This window comes from Protopterus annectens, chromosome 5.part0, assembly GCF_019279795.1.
Source record: "Protopterus annectens isolate FY-2018-M chromosome 5.part0, PAN1.0, whole genome shotgun sequence".
Classification (NCBI taxonomy): Eukaryota; Metazoa; Chordata; order Ceratodontiformes; family Protopteridae; genus Protopterus; species Protopterus annectens.
In genome coordinates, this window is record NC_056735.1 from 632,619,561 (window position 1) to 632,640,814 (window position 21,254).

The window sequence follows — 21,254 nt, forward strand, 5'->3', positions numbered from 1 at the left end:
ATAATACAGCTCACTGCCAGTGGTCTACGGCCAAGCTGCACACCCTCAAATGCCCTCCTCAGTATGGAGGACATCGATGTCAGTGCTGTGACTGAAACATTGGTCAGGGCTGCTGAGAGCACCCCAGCACTGTCGGGTCTTACCCCATATCACGCGTTCAGGACCATAACCCAGACATAACACAGAAGGAGGGGGAGTCCCCATTTCCATGATGGATACACACACCTCCATGTTGGCAGAGATGCACGTAGCAGCGGGGAATATCCAGGTGCAATTAACCATGGTTAGGACTGCCCTACAGTTTGTTGCATGTTACAGACCACCCTCCCAAACCCAGGATACCTGCACAGCCGTCCTGAAGACACTGGTGAGTGTGAATGCTCTCACAACACCGTCATATTGGGTGACATCAACCACCCATACATAGACCGAGAACATTACCCAGGACACAACACCCTACACCAAAGGTCCCAGGTGTTCATACACCTGACTGCTGTGGAACACCCATGCACCATACCCACAAGGGGGGGACGTATACCAGTTCTGATCATCACACATGAGGAGGATATGCTCCACACAGGATGTACATCCCTCAATGGTGATGTCAGACCGTATAGTGAATCCACTGGTAATCTGCATCCTGCACCCAACACCGGCATGGGAGACCAAAGTGACGACCTCTCCACAGCGAACCACACACGTCATACGACCAGTGTGGTACCCTACAAGGCCTCCATGCCAGTGGTAAACACAGGCCACACTGCTGAAACCCTTACAAATGCCTTCTCTGAGCACCCCCAGGGATGTCTGCACCAAGCGATCATGATAACATCAGGACCTTGTCCACCGAAGGCAGGCACATGGTCTGGTGGACCCCAGCCATTGACAAACTGTACAACGACAGTTGGAGCTAATACATGACAGAGCAATATCAGTACCAGGGAAGGCATCACTGATTAATACCGGCGTTAACATACGATCACACATACAGTCATCCAAGGCCGCTTGTGGGAGTGGTACTGCAGAGGACACATAAGACAACCATAGGGCCTTCCTTAACTGTGGTAGGGACATGGGTGGGAGCACACAGTCATGCCCGGAATTACACCAGAATGGTACAATGATCACTGAACCCACAGACATTGTCAACAAACCAGCGGACATGTTCCATGCATACATCTACCCCCCCCCCAAGAGGGGACGTATCCATCCCACTAGAGTCTAGCCTCCCAAACATCTGGTATGCCCAGGTGAGATCTGATATCTGTTAAACGGTGAACACAGCACCAATGGTACCAGATGGTGTCCCTGGCTGTGTGCTACACAACCTCATTGAGGCCCTCGCCCCACACATAAGGCCGCTGTGTCATCTTAGGCTTACTACGGGCTAGGTCCCCGCTGGATGGCATACGGCAGCTGTGGTCCCACTACATCAGGGTAGTGCTCTTCTGGACTGTAGATATCCCTGCCCTATCAGCTTGACAAGCCTTGTCTGCAAAGCTGTGGGGAGGTCCATACTGGAGCCCATAAGTACAGACAGTGGTGTACAGCCAATACCGGAAAATACCCACATCGACCTAGTCAAGGGCAGATCCTGTCTCCCAAACCTGCTCGACCTGTCTGGAGGGGTCACTAAGGCCATTGATGGGGGTACGTCGGTGTGCACAGACTACCATGACCTGGCGGGGGCATTCAAACAACACTCCACGTGGGACTCATGGAAAGGCTCACCAGTGTACATGTGGAGACATATGTCACACGATAGTTTGCCAACTGGATGGAGGTCACACCACACAGGGTTTGTGTTCCTGGTGCCATGTCAGACTCCAAGCTGGTCTCGAGTGGAGGCCCACAGGGCTCAGTCCTGGGCCCCCTCCTGTTCGGCATTCAACCTTCCAATGTGCATGCAAACATGGGGGGATTGTGGCAGACAAGGTATGCAGATGACTGCACACCGGCCACCATACTCAACACCCCATCAGACACGGACATCCACCTGGGGCCTCATAGAAATGGATAACTGGTGCCAGAGCCATGGCCTGATGCTACATGCCAGGGAAGGTGCAGACCTACCCAGTGGGAAGGACATGTTCGCCCCGACGTACCATGTAGGTGGTAATCCATTGAACATGGTGGACGTGTTCAGGGACATGGGTACCACACCTGTCGGTAACCTCTGTCAACACTCACAATGCCAATGTGGTTGGGAAGACATTCCACTGTGGCCACCTGGTCAGGAAGGAATCACATCCACATCAGGGGAGTTCATTGTACCCCTGTACTCTTCACACATCAGACCAATGATTGCGTACAACGCCACATCTGGGATGTACCTAACCTGACACCTGCAGCACTCGGAAGGACCACAAATGTTCCACAACACAGGGATAAAGGTGCTGAGACATGTGTCACACGCTGCCCGACCAAGGGGACTCCGGCTGTATACCTTCCCAGCACGTCTGCTCTGTGGTGATCTGTGCCTGACATACACGGCCATGTCCGACCTGGGTGACATGGACATGTTCCACCTCCTAGGCTCCAAGCAAACACGGGCACAGAAGCAACTGACAGAAACCTCAACACGGACATAAATAGGATGTGCTGGGGGAACAGGGTCAATGCCCAGAGACCCCCTACAACATGGAAAGGATTCCCAGCCCATGTGAAGCAGAGCCCCTGACTGACTTTGTCCAAGAGTAATCCTGACGTGTGGATGTGTGATCGTAGGTATGCGCCAGGCATCATCTCTGTGTCACTGCTGGACAGAGGGACAGCGGACCGATGGATGTGGTATCCTCATCCTAAGGGGTGGTGACAGCCACACACACTCTGGCTAGGCTTACACATGCCGTAGGGCACATAGCCTGGTATGTACCTATGCGCCTATGTACCTATGTAGGGGTCCATGCAGGTTGTGGGTACCTGTGGTATGCTGATATTGCCAGATGTGTCTGTGGGTACCCCACAGCTACATGTGGGGGACTGATAACAGTGCTCCCAGTAGGCACATGCAAGTACACCATAATTGGCATACAGGTAAACTGAACCAACACGGTGCTACACATGTAACCGCCATGCATACCGTGTACACAGATCAATGTATGCTGCACCTGCACTACATGGTATGTCTGCTGCATGATGTCAGTGCACGACCCACGTCACATACGCACCTGTCACCTGTCATACACAACCATTGCAACATACACATCGCGTACTATGCGGACACAGGTATCACATACACCTCTCACTATCTTGTCCACCCTGTGCATCAGAATATGTTTGCATAACCGTGCACCGATGGTGTGGATCACGGTGCTGCGGCAGAGGCTTCATCATATGCACAGGGTGATATGTGTGCCAGGGGCATAGGCTGTACCAATGGATGACATCATGTGTGTGTGTAAGGGCCTGTGCATTTACTGGGAATGACTGTGCAGAATGCATGTGGATGTGGTGGAGCCCTACAGTTGTGTCTGCTGTGTGTGGGTATGTGTGTACACAGTTCAGCCATCTGTGATGCCTACATGGGGTATACTTGGCAGCCCCAGACTGTACAGTGCAGGTTGTACGGCTCACTGTGTCCGCCTGCGGCCACGTGACCCGTGCCTGCCTGGGGTCGCACGGGCACTACCGGGTGGAGGTATGGAGTGGACACTCTCCGATGACACATGTCCGCTGGAACCGTGTCCACACTGGGACCATCCAGGGCCACATCCACGTGGCCTGCTGTGTCCTGGTGTGGTTGGTGTAGCACCAGCTGCACTGCTGCTGCTACCAGCACTGTGTGAGTGGGCATGAGAGGTGGCACGCACACGTCGACCTGCACTAGGTGGTGTTGCTGGCCTACGGCCACGTGTCCTACGCCTCACCCCTACCAGGTGTTCCAGCACAGACAGCTCACGCCATGATTGACATGCCTCGGTCGAGGATTCCAACCATCTCACCTAATCTCCTATCCAGAACATCGGCAAAATGCTGTTGAGCATTCGCCAATGACTGGATGTTCTCATTTAAGGAACGGATTGCGGTCCTCTGCAGCCTCTGCCCTTCTTGGTTCTGCCGTTCGGCACGTGCCTGTGCCGCCATTACAGTCTGAAACATGCGTCTGGTGATACCAGCTGCTGCACCCTGTACGGCAGGTGCATGTCTACCAGTGCTCCTCCTACGAGCAGCACCAGCCACATGCCTGTATGGCACATCACCAGTCATTACACTGGCAACATGGTGTGTACCCGCACCTTCTGTAGTCACCACACATTCCTGCTCGGTGCCAACAGACGCTGACTGTCCTTCCTCTATGGGCAACGGTGATGTGGTATGTGTCGGCATCTGAACCGTGTGCGGAGATGAAGGGGACATAGGTGGGATGTTATCCAATGGCACAGCTTCTGCCCGTGACGAACCTGCCTGTGCCTCATGCACATGGTCATCACCGCTAGTATCTGTGGGGACACTTGCATCAGATGGACCACAGGAGGGGAACGCACCTACAGCACCTGTGAATACAAAGACATACCGTAAGTTACATTACACACACGCAGACACACACGCAGACACACACACACACACACACACACACACACACACACATGCGGACACACACACGCTGACATACACACGCAGACACACACACATGCAAACACATCATGCATGTGATATTGCAGGTGGCATGCAGCATTCCCACACCACAGCCCAGTGAATGCAGCCCAGACATTAATAGTGGTAGTATGCATACTGCCCTGGGGTGCACACTACATCAAGCAGGTGTCTTTTAGTAGGCTTGCAGTACACACATTCATGGTAGTTTGCATGCATCACCATGATACACCGTGTGGCCACGGGCGGGTTAACAGTACACATGGCTGGCGTCACTATGTCATGTACACCGCAAACATGAGTGGTAACATGTGGACATGTGACAATGGTGTCCCACCACATGCACCACATCAAAACGGATGTCACAGTGCAGTGTTATGTGTACAGGCTACAGATAGAATGCATGTGTTACAAGGATGTCTGTGCAGGTGTGGTTGGTGTGAGCTGTGTACATAGCTGTACAGTGGGGAGTACGGGCACTGTGCCACTGCATGGCAGCAAGACACAGGTATGTTTCTGTGCGCGTAACCTGGACGCATTGCATTGCCATGTCTGCAACACAGTCATGCTGTTCCACAGCACGTATATGGTAGACATTGGTGGCACCTCTATTGGCTGCTGACAGGCATTTCATTTGTCTGGTGTACCACATCAGATGTCCAGGGGGTCCACTACAGCTATGACCGCACTATGTGTGGACAGGGTGCAACGGTGACTACCCACTGCGGATGTACTGTGTGGCAACATGCCTGTAGGTATCACCCATGGCCATGTTTGACTGGTTCATGGAACATTGTGTGTGATGGGCATCGTGTACACATCCCTGTGGTGGCCCATGTGACATACACCCGTACTAGTCTGAGGTGTCACATTCCCGAAGGCTATGCAGACATTGTGGATGTCTGCTATGTCATGCATAGGTCATGTCATGGTGTGACAATGTTGCGGACAGACCACCACGTGCATGGGACATGTCATGTGCCATGTCACAACGTGTGCACCCAATGCAGGGGCATAGGTCACAGTGGTAACACCTGTGTGCTGGCCAGATCACAGCTCACTATGTGGTACTGTGTGCGTACCGCAAAGGCATACCGATGCATACTACACATGCAGCCATTGTGGAACACCTCCACCATTGTATGCATAGCTGACTGCACATATCACACCGATGGGTTATGTGGTGTCATGCCGGTCTATACTAACGGTTGTATCTACTGTACATGGGTGGCGTGTGTGTCGGGTGGTGCAACCTGTATACCGTGACTGGGGCAGACCCAGGTGTGCATGTCATACCTGGACACATGGGGAATATCTATACACTGTATCATGCCTATTACTAGCAACAGTCTCACCTGCGACGGACCCATGTCTGTGTGACACGCCAGAGGTACCTGTATAGGGGCGACACAACAGTATACACATTATCCATTACTATCGCCACGGTGAGCACTGTGCATGTCACATCATGTACCTGTGTGTTAGCATGTGCTATGCACATGTCTGCAGACACAACATAGCATACTGTAGTATGCAGCTTGTGTGGCCATATACCTGGCATGTGTTGGTACATTATGTGGTGTACTATGACACCCACACCTACAACAGTTATCATACAAACATGCAAGACTGACTTACCAGGCAGCTCTAGGATCGTTGGTTGGGAGACACCCACCTCCACGATGGCAGCGAGTGTTTCTGCATGTTGTTCCCTGGGTGTCCCCAGACTGGCCAGGAGCTCCTCCGTGTGTGTGAGTGGGGGCTGGGTTGGTGGCCCACCACCTGTCCCACCTTGTTGTCTGGCGATTGCAGCGGCACGCTGTTTCGCGTGCTGAATTAGGTCTGTGCAGTGTCTGCGGATCTGCTGGTAGGTGCGGTTGTTGCCGCCCACGTTGTTCACCCTCCTGTCAAATCCTGCCACATGTCATCCCGCTGCTGTGCCTGTAGTGGCACATGGCTGAATAGTATATCGTAGTTGTTGTGGAGCAACGGTATAATCACGTCATCCTCCTGTCGGCTGAAGGCAGGCAGCCGGGAACGTGGCATTATCTGTAAGACATAATGATGTTGACAGGTTACATTCACACTGCTGTACTGGCATACTGCTGGACATATGTTGCTATGAAATGTACAACATCTGCACAGTAATCTCTGCGATGCATCATGGCAGTGACACAGCCGACGTGTTGCCATCACACCATTAAGCAGTGGGTCTCATATCATATCTGTGTGTCACCTCATCACACTGTACACGCACCATGTTGATGTTAGCCTGCTGTGGACATGTGTACCTGCCTGCACCTGTGTCCATATCAGTTGGCACATGTCCCCATGTGACAACAGTTCTACTGTTCACCTGGATGCTGTGTATATGTCACTAGGCATCCCGTATGCGGCCATTATGAACGTCAGCGGTGGCACTGCACACATACACATGGACACCTGTACATGCATGTGTTGTGCCATGTACATCTACACAGCACTGTACGGGTGTTGGCCAACCTGCCATGGCTCACCTGTGTTGCACATGTGATACACATGGGACAATGTGTAACCATGTGACATTAGCAGGAAAGGTCATGCATAGCATGTGCGCATCATCGTTGTCCACAGCAACACACAGCACCTGTAACACCACAGGGTGCATCACTGCCACATTACTGCTGTGGACGGTTGATAGTGAAAGTGCCTTTTGTCCATCGCACCATGTAGGACTGTGATAGCACGTGCAGCCTTGCTGGGCAGGGCTGCATGGTATGGCAGGGTATGTTACATACATGGCACTGGGATGTGACCCACCTGGGGGGTACTGATATTGGCAGGGTGGCAGTCCATTCCATATGTCATTGCTATGTGTATATGGACATTACACATGTCTATCATCATGGTGTGGACACTGGCCTTCTGCAAGGTAGGCTGCACGCTGCTTTGTGGGGGTGTGTCTGGTGCATGCAGGTATCGCACATCCATGCATACACATTAACCCTGACAGGTGCTATGTGCTGCGATATTGTTCAACACAGTGCTGTATGTGCCCACACACTGCTATCCCGTGCACATGGATGGTTGCCTGGCCTGACATGGGTGCCACATATGTCTACATCCAGTGCCTGCTGCCACCCCCATGTCAGCTGGTGCACCGCACAGCGCCATTCCTCCCACGAAGAACGTGGTGTTGGGCACAGCATAGGTATCCATGTATGGGGACAGGCATGTTCACATAGCAGGGGCACTGATGGTATCGTCGATCTGACCATACACATATGACGCACCCCTCACACATACAGCCCATTCAGTATGTTGTTCGCAACACTGACACAGCTATACTGCTAGGCCAGGGACATTCCCAGACGTACATACACAGATGCGTGCACATCTGTCTGTGGCATGGGCTAAACTATTGGTGTGGTTCGGCACATAACGTGTTTGAGTGTGGCTGGCGCAGACCTACTGTGCACATGTCTACACAGTAAGCCTGTTCTACAGTAGCCAGCGGTGATGTGCTGTGCACATATAAAATCTGCACATTGTGTTGGTGTCTGTCTGTCCACGGGCCAGTGGTGGGACACACAGGGTATTGGTGAACATATATGCATGCCACCCGGTACTGCTGTACTGCTAGCTTCTCGGGTGCTAATGTGTCATAGACATGCACACCTTACCCGAACAGGTGGTAGTGGGTTGCCACCAGTACCCATCTCCTCTTGTGGGTTGCTATCATCCAACACCCTCTTTGTATTGTATGTTCAGGCTATGCACCTGTGTGGGGCATGTGGGCATGCAATGCAGTACTGCGTGCCTTTGCACCCATCGCAGAACATGTCACACAGGTACACTGGCAGCCATACACTTCACAGCTTGATGACGGCACAACACATGTTGTACACACGTAACACATATCCTGTGGGACATGGTCAAATGTACAGGCATGTCCAACAGTCACATACCACTGCTACCCCTACATGACAGCTATGCAGGACATGTGGCGGTACAGCAACTGTCACATGTACACGTGCAATGCCCCCCTACCTACATGGCGTGGTACTGCCTGTGGGGCATATGCGTCTGCATCCATGCTATGGCCATGGATGACAGTTGTACATCGATATGTGCAACATACCTCATTTGGTGTTCTCATGTGTGCATGTTCAACATGTCTACGCATTGTTTGTGTCTGTCACACAGTCATTGTTGTACATGTTTTACATGCCAGCCATGGCGTACTGTGTGTGATTCCAGGTACTTCATTGGGATACCAGCATTGTACATTATCATGGCGTATTCCAGCCATCACATAGCCGTCCTAGCTGACACTGTTATCCAGCCAGTAGGAGGTGTTCCGCCATCTGCACATACGTCACACTGTACGAGGGCGGCTGACACCCATTCTGGGGACAGGGTTCTGACCGCTGTGGATGTGTGTGATGCTGTCGATGACCATGACTGCACCTGATGGTCATATCTGGATGTGTAACAGTCACAACACACACCTACCTTCACGTAGCAACACATCATCCACAACAATGGACATTCCTGCCAGAACACTGTGTGCAGTATGTCTGTATGACCACTGCAGGCACCACTGGTGGCCCCCAGCATGGCAGCCAACAGCACCAGTGTATATCCCATGTGACCATGGGTTACACCATTCACAACACACCTGTCTCAGATGACCCTGTTGTGGATCACAGTGCAGTTCCACACATCATGTTACACTATACATCATGCACTGATATGTTGCGGACGTGTGAACGGCTGTGCAACTCAACATTTGCACACATGACACATCACCTGGTACAACATGTCTGTCTTACCACATGTTATTGTGACCACCCTGTGATGGCATTGTACAGGCTACGTGGACTGGGACATGTGATGGCTCAAAGGTATATTCACCCTCCGGGTGTGTGTCTAGCCAAGTGTACAGTAGGCAGTGGTCTGAACACAGGGATACTGTACATTGGCCCACTCTGTCACTGCGACTGTTGACTATGCTCATACTGTACTTATACAGGCATGTGGTATCTGACCAGTATGACAGTCGTGGTCGACCACACTACTGTGGCACACATGACCTGTGGACATCTGCCTAGGGTGTGGAGCCCACATGTACATCTTCACATGCTATGCTGCCTCTGCGGCGGTGTCACATGTCTGTCTCCAGCAGGGCTGTAACAGGCAGGCACGGCATGCGGTAATGTGGGACAATGCTTGCACCTTCCACTGTGCTGCACACAAGCAAGGCACACTAGTGCACGCCTCACATTTATCTGCGGTGCCTGGGACCTGCCTCCATGCTCTGCACAGCACACCTGCAAGTCCAGATTGTACACGGATCATACCTCCCAGGCACATACCTGGACTGCAACACACACAGGTGAGGGGATCCCACATCACACAATGTTTTGCACACATACTGTATATTTTCCAAACACAATGCATCGTAGGTGCTCCATGTTCGGATACCCATGTTTGTGACCACTAGACACATTGTAACACGCAACAGAGATTACACTGTACACCACAGGTTACATGCTGGCTGTGTTGTCATACTGTACATTGGACCTCCGACAGCTGCTACTGCCATGTTCTGACAGCAACCCACACTTCCCTAGTATGGACTCCCATGTACCCACACATGCTTGGCCATGCATTCCACCTAGCTGGGTGACACATTACACAACACATACCATACCTACACTACCCTCAGCATGCACGATACCTCCATGTGTCTGCTGTGTTAAACCTGGGGATATCCCCCCTCTGGTAGATGAACATATATGCTTCACGGCCCTGCTAGCCACACCCTGGACACACACCCATCGCAGCATACATGGTACATGTGCTCCACAGCCGGTACTACTGACGTCTGCTGACGGGGGTTGTTAATGGCATGGCACCCCAGCAGATGGACAGTGTACGTGACTATGCTGACACATATCACAGTGCACTTCCGCAACATGTATGCAATGGTAGGGACCATGCTATTCCACACAGAGACATGGCGGTACTGGCCTTTTCACAAACGCCACGGTGGTAGTCATGTTCCATGCACATCTGCTGTATGGGCACATGTGCAGGCTGTTGCACGGTGGGGATATTCACATGTGTGGGGTGCATCACTTGACAGCCATGGTGGGTCCTCGTGGCCCATCACATGCTCCAAGGCTAGCTACCTACACATGACTGCCGCACATTGCAGTGTGGGCCCTCAGGCAGTGTGGTGGTATGTCTGTGTTGTTTGGCTACATCCACATTCGATGTCACGTACAACAGTCACCCAGGCATTGCTGACTGAGATAATGTTGGCAACATGCCAGGCAATGGTGTACCTACCAACAATACACACTCTCACTCACTACAGGGTTGCAATCCATACATGGACATCGCAGTGTCCCTGTGGACACATACATGGTACTGCCATGCACACGTTATGTCCTAAGACACTGTCCCAATGTCACCTTCCGATCTCCCTAGCTGTTATGTCCCGCCAACCTGTTTGGTATGTGTCTCCACACCAGCCCACTGAATTAACTGCTAGCCTGTTGTTGGACATTGTGTACCTTGACCGCCACACTACCGCATCTATCGCACTACACATGGGTGGTACTGCACTGCACGTGTGGGACTGCATTCGTACACCCATGACTGGACCATTCAGTATGGCACTGGGGCACATCCTCACATACATGCTTCACACACTCATTGATGACCTCCATGCCTTTACTGGCACCCTTGTTGGGATTCTGTGTGCCACAGCATGCCACATACACATGCTGGCCACCTGTCATACCATTGCATGGGTGGTTGGTGTGGTACAGAGGGTAACAGATCAGACATTGTCCCCACATTGCCCTTCAGCACCATTCCACATTCTGGTATTGGCAATGTACACATCCACCGTCACATCATACCCTGTCTCTCAGGATGTTAGGCTATATGAATGCTGGCCAGGACACACAGTGGTGCAAGCATATCATGCTACGTACTACATGTCAGGTACATGTGGCATTACACAGTCCTCAGTCATGGGGCCCCTCATGTTCACTATTTGCTTACATACACAACATGCTGTCACAGAGTACTGTCCATGCCTAGATATCCCACATCTACATACCTGGCACCATTGTAGCTCCACCAGCTCATACTGATAACAACCGTACAGGTGTCGGTGTGGCAGATACATCGTGTGGGTGTCATTGCGTCAGGATGCATCACACATGGTGCATGCACATCACCTTTGCATAGCAACAGTCATCCACTGGGTATCACATGGATACTGTCCCCATACATGCATATCACATTGTACATGGTTGCTGTACACACACATGCCCCACATGGTGCTGTGGTTGCCGTATTCCACTGTGGCATGGGTACACATCTGCAGGGCCACACATATCTGTACTGTGTGTGTTGCTGGTACATAGGTAGCCATTGTACCTGTGCCATACACACATCTACACACGGGCAGGGTTACAATAACACATTCGTGGTGTACCTTCCACAACGGCTATGACTTTACATGGCACGGCATTATCATGCCATGATGTGTACCAGGCTCAGACAGTTTACATATGCGGATGACAGACGGGGAACACATCTGTACTCATCTGTGTACCACATACACAGGGGTGTCATCTACTCTGACATGGGCCATGTCCTCCGCATTACTGATGCATGTAGTACTCATACATGGCAATTGCAGTGGGCGGGGTGAATGAAGCACTCCTGCATATGTGCACACATGCCACATTGCATGGCCTGGGCTTCTGTGTTACTTCCGCAGACACAACACACACCATGCTGTGGAACATAGGTCCTGTGCACATCCCACAGGGACACACTGTGGCACTGTTCATGTGATAGCTCCCTTGCTGATAGGGTGACACATAGTCATGGTACCACCACAGCAGCAGTACTGTGTAGACATGCAGTTGACATCCACCTCTGCTGTTCAGTGGACACTACCATGGGGAGGTGACACTACTGTGTACACTGCACATGTGTTTACACATGGACCTGCCGGACTTCATTGTTGCACACATTGCACCTGCTACAGATCGTTTGGACATGGTTACTTGGTGTTCCTTCCATTTCAGATGGCTATTCTGCTACTACCCTGTCCCATATGTACAGGCCATACATATCCTGTTAGTGTACATACCAATAGGCCATAACTCCATTATGCATGATATGCCTGTGATACTGTGTATGATGTCTGTCATATCCACCATGACAGCTTTACATTACACATAGTTGACATAGTAAACCCTACTGCGAGGCATACGTGCACGTCGTGCGCACATTACGTATGACATCGACGGTATATGCCCATACACATGTGTGCTGTGACAGTATACATACATGTCCTATCCCCTGCTGTGGCACTTCCTTGTTGGACATCCACTGCCAGCATCGGCGTGGGGGGTGGCATTGTTCTGTGTTATGCCCCCCTGTGGCAGCCCTTGTGTTATCCCAGCTGTGTACATGATGTCCCACTGCTGTGCACATGGTGTCCACAGTCGTTGGTATGCTCAGCGGGATAGCACTACATAACCACCTTTCACCACTCTCTGCATTATGGACAAGTATCCTTACTTACAAACACCATTCACATACAGTGCAGCTTCGTCATACACATCATGCGTTACACACCAGTACATACCGTGGGTTCTACATACCTTTACTGTGTTTCCTTCCATTTTCCGTTGCTTGTCTCGCTATTGCGTTGTCTCACTCTATCCGTTTTTGATTTGTAGTTCGGTATGAGCATACGGTTTGAATATCCTAGGAGTCATCCTTATATCCGTCGTCACCTGCGACATGTGGGTTCATCACACCAATAGCTGTTCCTCGGTGTGTACTTGTGCGCATATAACCTGTGCATCTACTCCATTCGTACAGTACGCGTCGTAACTAGGGCATGGTTGCATTCCTCGCCTGGGCGTTGGTTATTTGCCCTACCTTCGTGGAGATGGTCTGTATTGTGTTATGTTATGTGTAACTGCAGCCGCTATGTGTGGCGTCAGGTACATTTCGCAATGGTGTTAGCCGTGGATTGTGTGTGTTGGGTATGGTATTATGTTCGACATGTGGGTGTCCCTGTCCTGGCGGCGTCTGTCGATGGCGTTTTGCATTCGGATGTGTAACATAGCTCTTGTATTCCTTTAAACAATGGATGCAGGTATGCATCCGCTGCTGATAGTGTTTCCCACGCGAGATGTTGCGGTTATGCCGCTGTCATTGACTGCCTGTATGTTTGTGCTGCTATTGCGGCTTGTATCCCTTTGATATGTGCGATGGGGAATATCGGAGGTTGTGGGTGACGGGTACGGGTTGTGGGCCTTGCATTTCTACATACACGGTATGCTTGTGTGTGTGCTCCATCCCTGCCTGGGAAGCTGGCAGTTACCTGTCTGTTGTTCTGGGAGTGTAGGTTGTGTTGATGTCGTCTGGTGTCGGTATCGCCTGCATGTGTGCTTCCTGCATGTATTCCTCCGTCACATCGGTAGTATATCTGCGGTTGTTCGTACGTGCCGACTATCCCTTGGCATTTTGTCCCGGATATTTACAGTCATTGTGGTCCTGTACTTGGGACGGCCTGTATGCTAGTGGTTGCCACCTATTCGGGTGGCGATTGCTTGTTTGACACTCGTAGAACACACAGCGGTGTTTACGGGCCGATACGTGGCCACGATCAGTACTGGGGTAGCACATGCGTATTTCCACGGTACATGACTATTGCTGTGTAATGTTGCCGACGTATCGTTTTGCAATTAACATATCAGTGTCATACATACGGTCATGATTTGTACATACGTCCTTTGCATTTCATGTTGGCTATATTCCTGTGGTACATTCTGGGACATTTTCACTTTGCATCGTTTTACGTCACCACGCGCCTAGCCAGGGAGGGGCTCTCAGTACTACTTTGGGGGTACTGCTGTGCATACGCCTGTGGTTCCTATACTGTATGCCTACACATGTTGTTTCACTCCGCCTGTCACATGGCACCAACATACACATTTTACAGTGGCACACACATTACACTCGCACAGCAGAACACACGACACCCTCACCGCACACATACACATACTGCGGCAGTCACAGGGACGGTTGCACACAGTACCTGCGTGGCCCGCATCACCGCCGGCGGTGTCTACCTCCACCCTCATATCCTCATAATATTACCCGCACATGTACTGTTACTGTACCATGGCCTGGCGATCATCCCGACTCGCGATTATGCATTTAGGTAGGTTGACCTTTCCATGGGTGGCGGTTTACTGTTCTGTCAACCCTCCCGGATACTCAGGTTGTCGTTCACTATGTTTACTATGTACAGATATCGCGTCTTACTTCTCTGTCACCTTGCATCCCTCTGATTCCCTGTCTTACCTGTTGTACTTTATATATGTGTATGTGTACATATATTTCTATGTGTGTAATGATATCTATCTCCATATCTGTATATGCACATATGTACATGTCTATATGTATACACCTTGCGGCGAACGTGGCAGCATACAGCAATGCCGTCTGCTGTAGGACCCGCGTACGGTTAAGGTGTTGGCATTCCATGCTCCGCTGGCTGTTGGGTGTGCAGTGTTTGGGTGCTGCCTATGTTGGAGTCACACATGGGACCACCCTTACGGTACACATTACGGGTGGCCATGTTTGTGTGCCGTCCATTTCACTGTGTGTGCAGGTAGGGAGGTGTCAGTCCATGGGGCCTACGCTGTCAGAGTATGTGCTATGCGTTCCCTCTTTGCCAGGGCATAGGCATATTGGGTATGCCTCCGTCTGCCTACTGGGGCTGGCACAGTGTGTTCATGGTCCTGAACCCTCTGTGCCTGTGCTGGCCTTGGCAGTTGTGGTGGGCTTTGTGGCCCTTCACCATTATGTCCCTGCAGCAGCTGTTTCCGCAGGATCATATTATGTAGCATGGCACATACTATGAATATGTGGGCACATGTGCCTGGAGAGTACTGCAGGGCTCCACCGGATGTATCCAAGCACCGGAACCATGATTTCAGCATCCCAAACACACGCTCTATGATTATTCTGGTTTGTGCGTGTGCCTCATTATGGCGTTCTTGCATGTGTGTGTGTGCATTTCTGATGGGAGTCATCATCCACGGCTCCAGTGCATAGCCAGCATCCCCACAAGGTGGCCTTGTGTGATGTCCCCTGGCGAATACCTGATACAGCTGTGAGGCATGCCAGATATGGGAGTCGTGGTAGCTTCCAGGGCTGCCAGCACACACATCCATGATAATGCCCTGCACATTGCACACGACCTGGCAATTGATGGAGGGAATCCCTTGCGGTTTATGTAGCGTCTACCCTGCTCCCCAGGTGGTGACTTGATTTGTATGTGCGTACAGTCTATCGCACCTAGTACCTCCGGTATTGTGCCACACGGTGGAAGTGGCGATATTGCTAGCCAACTCCTCCTGAGATCTGGGGAAGTATATATACTCATGGGCATGTCGTAACATGGCATCCAGAAACTGGTGTAGTACCCTGGATGCTGATGCCTGTGAGATGCCCATTATATCCCCGGTTGGCCTTTGAAAGGTACCTGTAGCCAGTATTCGCAAGCTTACACATACCTTTGTGTCCACTGGGATGGGCTCCCCTCTGTTGTTTCTTGTTCTCAGGCGTGGCCGGCACAGCTCCGCTATTTGCTGTAATGTGTCCCTGTCCACCCTGTAATGCTCTACTATCTCCAGGTCTTGTAGCCCCTGGTAGGTTACCCTTGGTCTGAACACTCTCCTTCTCCTCTGAGGCCTACGGTAGTTGTCGGCACCCTCCTCCGCAACTCCGTCTGTCTCTGACACATGCTGATGTATCACGGCCACGGCGGCACCCAACATATACATTTAAAAGTTCCCCCGTGTGTTTACACCTAGAGTGCGGCGTTTGGGGATACACGGCTGTGTGTTGTGTGCATTCACACTTTATACTGTTGTGCTGTACACCCGGTGATGTCATAGGGTGTGTCTGTGCGGCCGTATCTGTGGATTATCTTCCGTGTTTTACCGTTGGCACTGCAATGCTGTTGCCTTTGGTGTTGCATTACACTTGCCTGCATTGGTTTAGCTTTAGACCTTACCTTACTAGTTCTGCACGTTGCGCATACTATTTCCTGGATTGCATCCTGCAGAGCCCTGTCATGTGTCGTTTCTGGGACATGGCATATCATGCATTTTGTCTGCCGCCGCCGTTATGCTACCTCTCTACTTGGATGTGCTGTATCGGTTCTTCACTCTTTGCATTCTGCTACCTCCCCTACTTTCTTTGCATTCATATGCCTCCCCTGTCCCACTTTGCGGGTTTCTGCATGCAGAGTTGTCAGCTGCCGCCAATTGGCCTTCGTGGGTTGATTGGTGTTGATTGCTCATTACGACTCCAATTACACTGCTTCCGCATTTCCTGATATTCTCCGCATCACCTTCCTGTATCCGTTGTTGTTGACGGGGCGGGCATCACATGACTGGGTTAGGGGAACGTAGTCATCCTCGTGCACATGCATCTCTGTGCGCATTGTGTGCTCTCAGCTCAACTATTTCCACACACGCCGGTCCTGCTGCTGTGATGTGCATTGTACAGCCCATGTTTGCTGAGCTCCAATGTGCTTCCTCCTACAGTGGCACACCCCTCTGCAGTTGACATGTATTCCCTCTGGGCCACTCCTCGGTGTATTACCGCTGCGCCGTTTGGTGCAGCCTTACGCCGGTGGGGGTTTTGCGATTCAGTATTATCTGCCTCATTTGCATGGCATTGACTACTAATTCATAGTTACGGCGCCGAACACTGCCGCCACTCCTTGGCAACCCTTGCGTGGTTGTGGCTTTCCATGCATACTATGGTGTATTGTGGCTGTGAAGCTGATGTGTATTATACTGCTCTTTTATGACATTGTCATATTATTTCATTGTTTAGCACCTTCCACGGACATGTCCTGGGGTTCTGCTGTGGTTTCTGCGGACATACCATTTATGTCATTATTTACATTTTGTGCATGTTTTCTTTTGACATTCTCGGTGTCTTTCGCCATTGGCATGTTGCAACAGTATGATACCTGACGTTGACAGCCTTCCGTTACTCCTATGTCATGTTTGGGTATATGTAAACCATTTTTTTTGGTTTACATTGCCGTGCCCTTATGCTACGCCTGCGCCACTTCATGGATCGCTATATGCCTTCATTTGCATGGTGCAACACCGCACATGGGGTGTTTAACATACCTACGCCGGAGGCGGCGCAACTCAGGTGCACGCCGGTAGTGCACGTGGAATTGGATCGTACCTGAATCGCTCGGCAGCCATATCTGGCATTGTAGCGCCTACGCTATGCGTGCGCCTGACGCAAGGTTCATGAATCCCGGGGAGCAAATTAACTACATGCATATTTTTGCAAGGGAATAGAGGTGACATTGTGTATAAACAGCAGTGTAAAGTTTAATGCAGTCCTGTGTAATAAGACACGCTCCCTTATTTACTATTTTGGGTTTGAGACCAGCTATTATAGACCACTGATATATTTATTTCACTTGTTTGAGCATTTTATTTCTGAAGCCATCTCTCTTTCATTATGTTGTTTATTAACGCACATGTTTTTAACACTTCTCCTTTAACTTTCACTAGGTATTTCAAATGCTGTAGCTATTTTCCAGAGGTCAAATTCAACTCTCCAGACATAGCAACTCTATCATCTTACAATCAAATGCAACTAAGAAAGGAAGACAAGTTGTATTTCAACAGCAATGGAGATAAGTCAGTCTGCAGACTGAGAATCTACCAATCTCAAGCCTGATTACAAATGTAACTTTGATCAAGAAACATACAAAATTAAATTGAACAGTTATTTTTCTCACTAGTAATTACTAATTTCAATGGTTTTAATTTTTTCCAGAGTGCATCTGTTACATTTTAGTTATCCAGTGATAGGTCATTGCTATTCTAATATGTGCACACTGATTGAACATCCCAATCAGTGTGCCCACCGCAAATCGGGCATATCCCAATACAAAGAAGTCTGGTTGCTTAACTATTCTTGAGTGTTCGGACCTTCTATAAGGATATGCCACCTACAGATATTTTAAGAGGGATAGAGAAAAATATGAGACAAAAAAATGAGAACATTCTATAAACCGCTGAAAGATAAAAGGTAAAGTACTGGTGGTATGACTGATCTCCTTCTTTTAACCTTGCCTCTCAAATGTCCAGACTTTAGTAGAATGTTGCCTACTATCCTCACATGTTTGCCCTGTGCCTCGATCTTCAGGTAATGCTATTCCTTTACAAAATTAAATATTAATTAATAAAAAGGAGGACACAGAGGCAAACTGTTATAGGTATGGTCTTTTTCACGGCAGCTCTCTAGCATATACTGAGGGACTGTGCAAACATGTGGACGTATGTACCATACACGTGTGCAGTACATCAATAAAGCATTAAAAAGGTGGAAGAACACTAAAGTGCCATTTTCCAAAGGCATTACTTAAGAAAGGTAAGCAATTTCCTAATGTCATTGTATATGTACAATAACAATAACCCACTCTTGGGTGTGGGTAAATCCTAATATACCCACACCCAGTAGTGGATTACTGCTTAATTACATCATACAGCCTTGCCCAAATATACATTTCCATGCATTTAAACAAGTTCCCTCAGTCAGTGTTTCCAGTACATTAATTTTGTGAACCATGCTGTCTAGCCTACGATCAGTTAACATACTTGTTTCATTAAATTTGTATGTATTTCCAGAACTATCTTTATACAATATTGCTTATTAGCTTCTATCACATAATATAATAGTTCCCTTTTTCATTCATCATTTATTTACTTATTTTTCCCTGCTTTGTTTTGCTGATAACAAAAACACAAACTTATTGTAGTTTGGACAAATTAACGAATGCTTAAATAATGCAGTATTATCATTCCCCTTCTTAAAGTCTGTGGTGTGCTCATAAATCCTTTCCTTAAGGGAATGATACATTTTCCCTACATTATATGCACATCAGGAAAGATATTAAGGTTCATAGGTTCATAGGAGGTTACGAGGCTATTGGCCTAGGGTCTTTATAAGCCTAGCCATGTTATATCCTTGTTCCCTTATTGACCGAGTTGCGTGTTCTATATTTGCAGCATGAGCCTATGATCAGCACCGACTGCTCTTATCCAAGAGGGACATAGGTGACACCACTGGGGTAAATGTACGATCTTCCATCCAGTTGTTTAAGTTATGCTTAAATACGGTCATTGAGGAGCTCTGTTTTATGTGAAATGGGAGTTTGATCCAAAGGATTGGTAAACTCTGGGAGACATATCTGTCTCTCTAGCATATCCTGTTAATGTTGCAGACTAGGTTAAGATCTCTAGAGTGAGTGTATCTTGTTCTAGTTGATTTGTGGATGTGCATCATTTCAATTAGGGCAGGGTCTGAGACCGCTCTGTAGGCCTGGCACAAGTTGCCTCTCAGCAGCCTACAAGATACAGAGTACAGTGACAGGGCCTTAAGTCTGTCTTTGTAGGTCATGTGTTGAAAGCCCTGAATTTTCTTTATGAGAAACCTCTGAGGTCTCTCCAGATGCTGCAGGTGTCTGGTGAGGTACATACAGAAGGAAGTGTTGTACTCTATTAGTGGTCTGATGAGGGATGAGTACAGGGGAGTTATAACATCCTTAGCTCTGTATGTGATGCCCTTACTTGTGAGATGTGCAACACAGAAGGCCTTCCTTACCACTGTGGACACATGGTGATAAAAGTTAAGGTTGCTATCCACCTGTGTTCCCAAATCTCTTTATCACATGGTTTGTGCTAAGGGGTTACTGTTAATATTATAATTTGCAGGGACTTCCCCCTTTGCCAAAAGGGATGATAATGCAGTTTTTGCTTTTAGTTTGAGTCCATGGCTTTGGCACCAATCATTTGTCTGTGTAAGCCCTTTTTGTAGTATGTCAACATCGTTGGGGGACTCAAGTGATTGCACCCAGTTTACAGTCATCGGCGAACTTGGTAAGCCACAGGCCATCTATTTTTACCTGGGCTTCTGAGAAATAGATATCAAACAGTAGAGGGCCCAGCACAGATCCTTGTGGTACACCACTGGTAACTGGTCGGCTGGTAGAGGTGGAATGCCCAACTTTGACTATCAGTGAGCCAGTTGACTACCCATGTAGTGACATATGGGTAAACTCCCAGCTGGGTGAGTTTCTCATTGATGCCTGATTGGGGGTTTGTTGCAAAAGCCTTGGCTAAGTCAAGATAGGCTTTATGTACTGTTTGGCCCTCATCCAGGGCTTTGGTGACATTCACGAAGAAGTCCACCAGGTTTATTTTACTTATTTTTATTTATATTATTTTATTTTATATTTGATTACCTGGAAAGTCAGACTGGATGAAAGTCCTTTTTCAGTGGAGGCTCGGTCAGAAAAGCTCCATAAAATACTTACATGTTACTATAACACTGATATTAGATAGAGAAATACAGTTACAATCACAGAGAGCTGTATACTAAACAGAATAAATAAGATTCTTAAGATTTTCAGAGCAGGGAGAAAAGTTCCTAAAATATAGACAGAAGTTTCTAAATTGTAGGTATCCGGAGCGCTATATTGATAATACACAGAGAAATGTTATTTCTATCAC

The 21,254-nt window shown here is 49.3% G+C and overlaps 2 protein-coding genes across 2 annotated transcripts in view; one reads left to right on the top strand and one right to left on the bottom strand.

Moving 5' to 3' along the window:
* LOC122802178 overlaps positions 1-18,457 on the top strand; it is a 215,994-nt gene extending 197,537 nt beyond the window's left edge. Inside the window, exon 4 of the mRNA XM_044071847.1 lies at positions 18,249-18,457. Coding sequence (XP_043927782.1) covers positions 18,249-18,266 — 18 coding nt within the window. The 3' untranslated portion in view covers positions 18,267-18,457. The remainder of the gene's footprint in view (positions 1-18,248) is intronic.
* The window catches only part of ASMTL (acetylserotonin O-methyltransferase like), a 1,454,724-nt gene that overhangs the window by 1,384,362 nt on the left and 49,108 nt on the right, over positions 1-21,254 (bottom strand). The window lies entirely within an intron of this gene.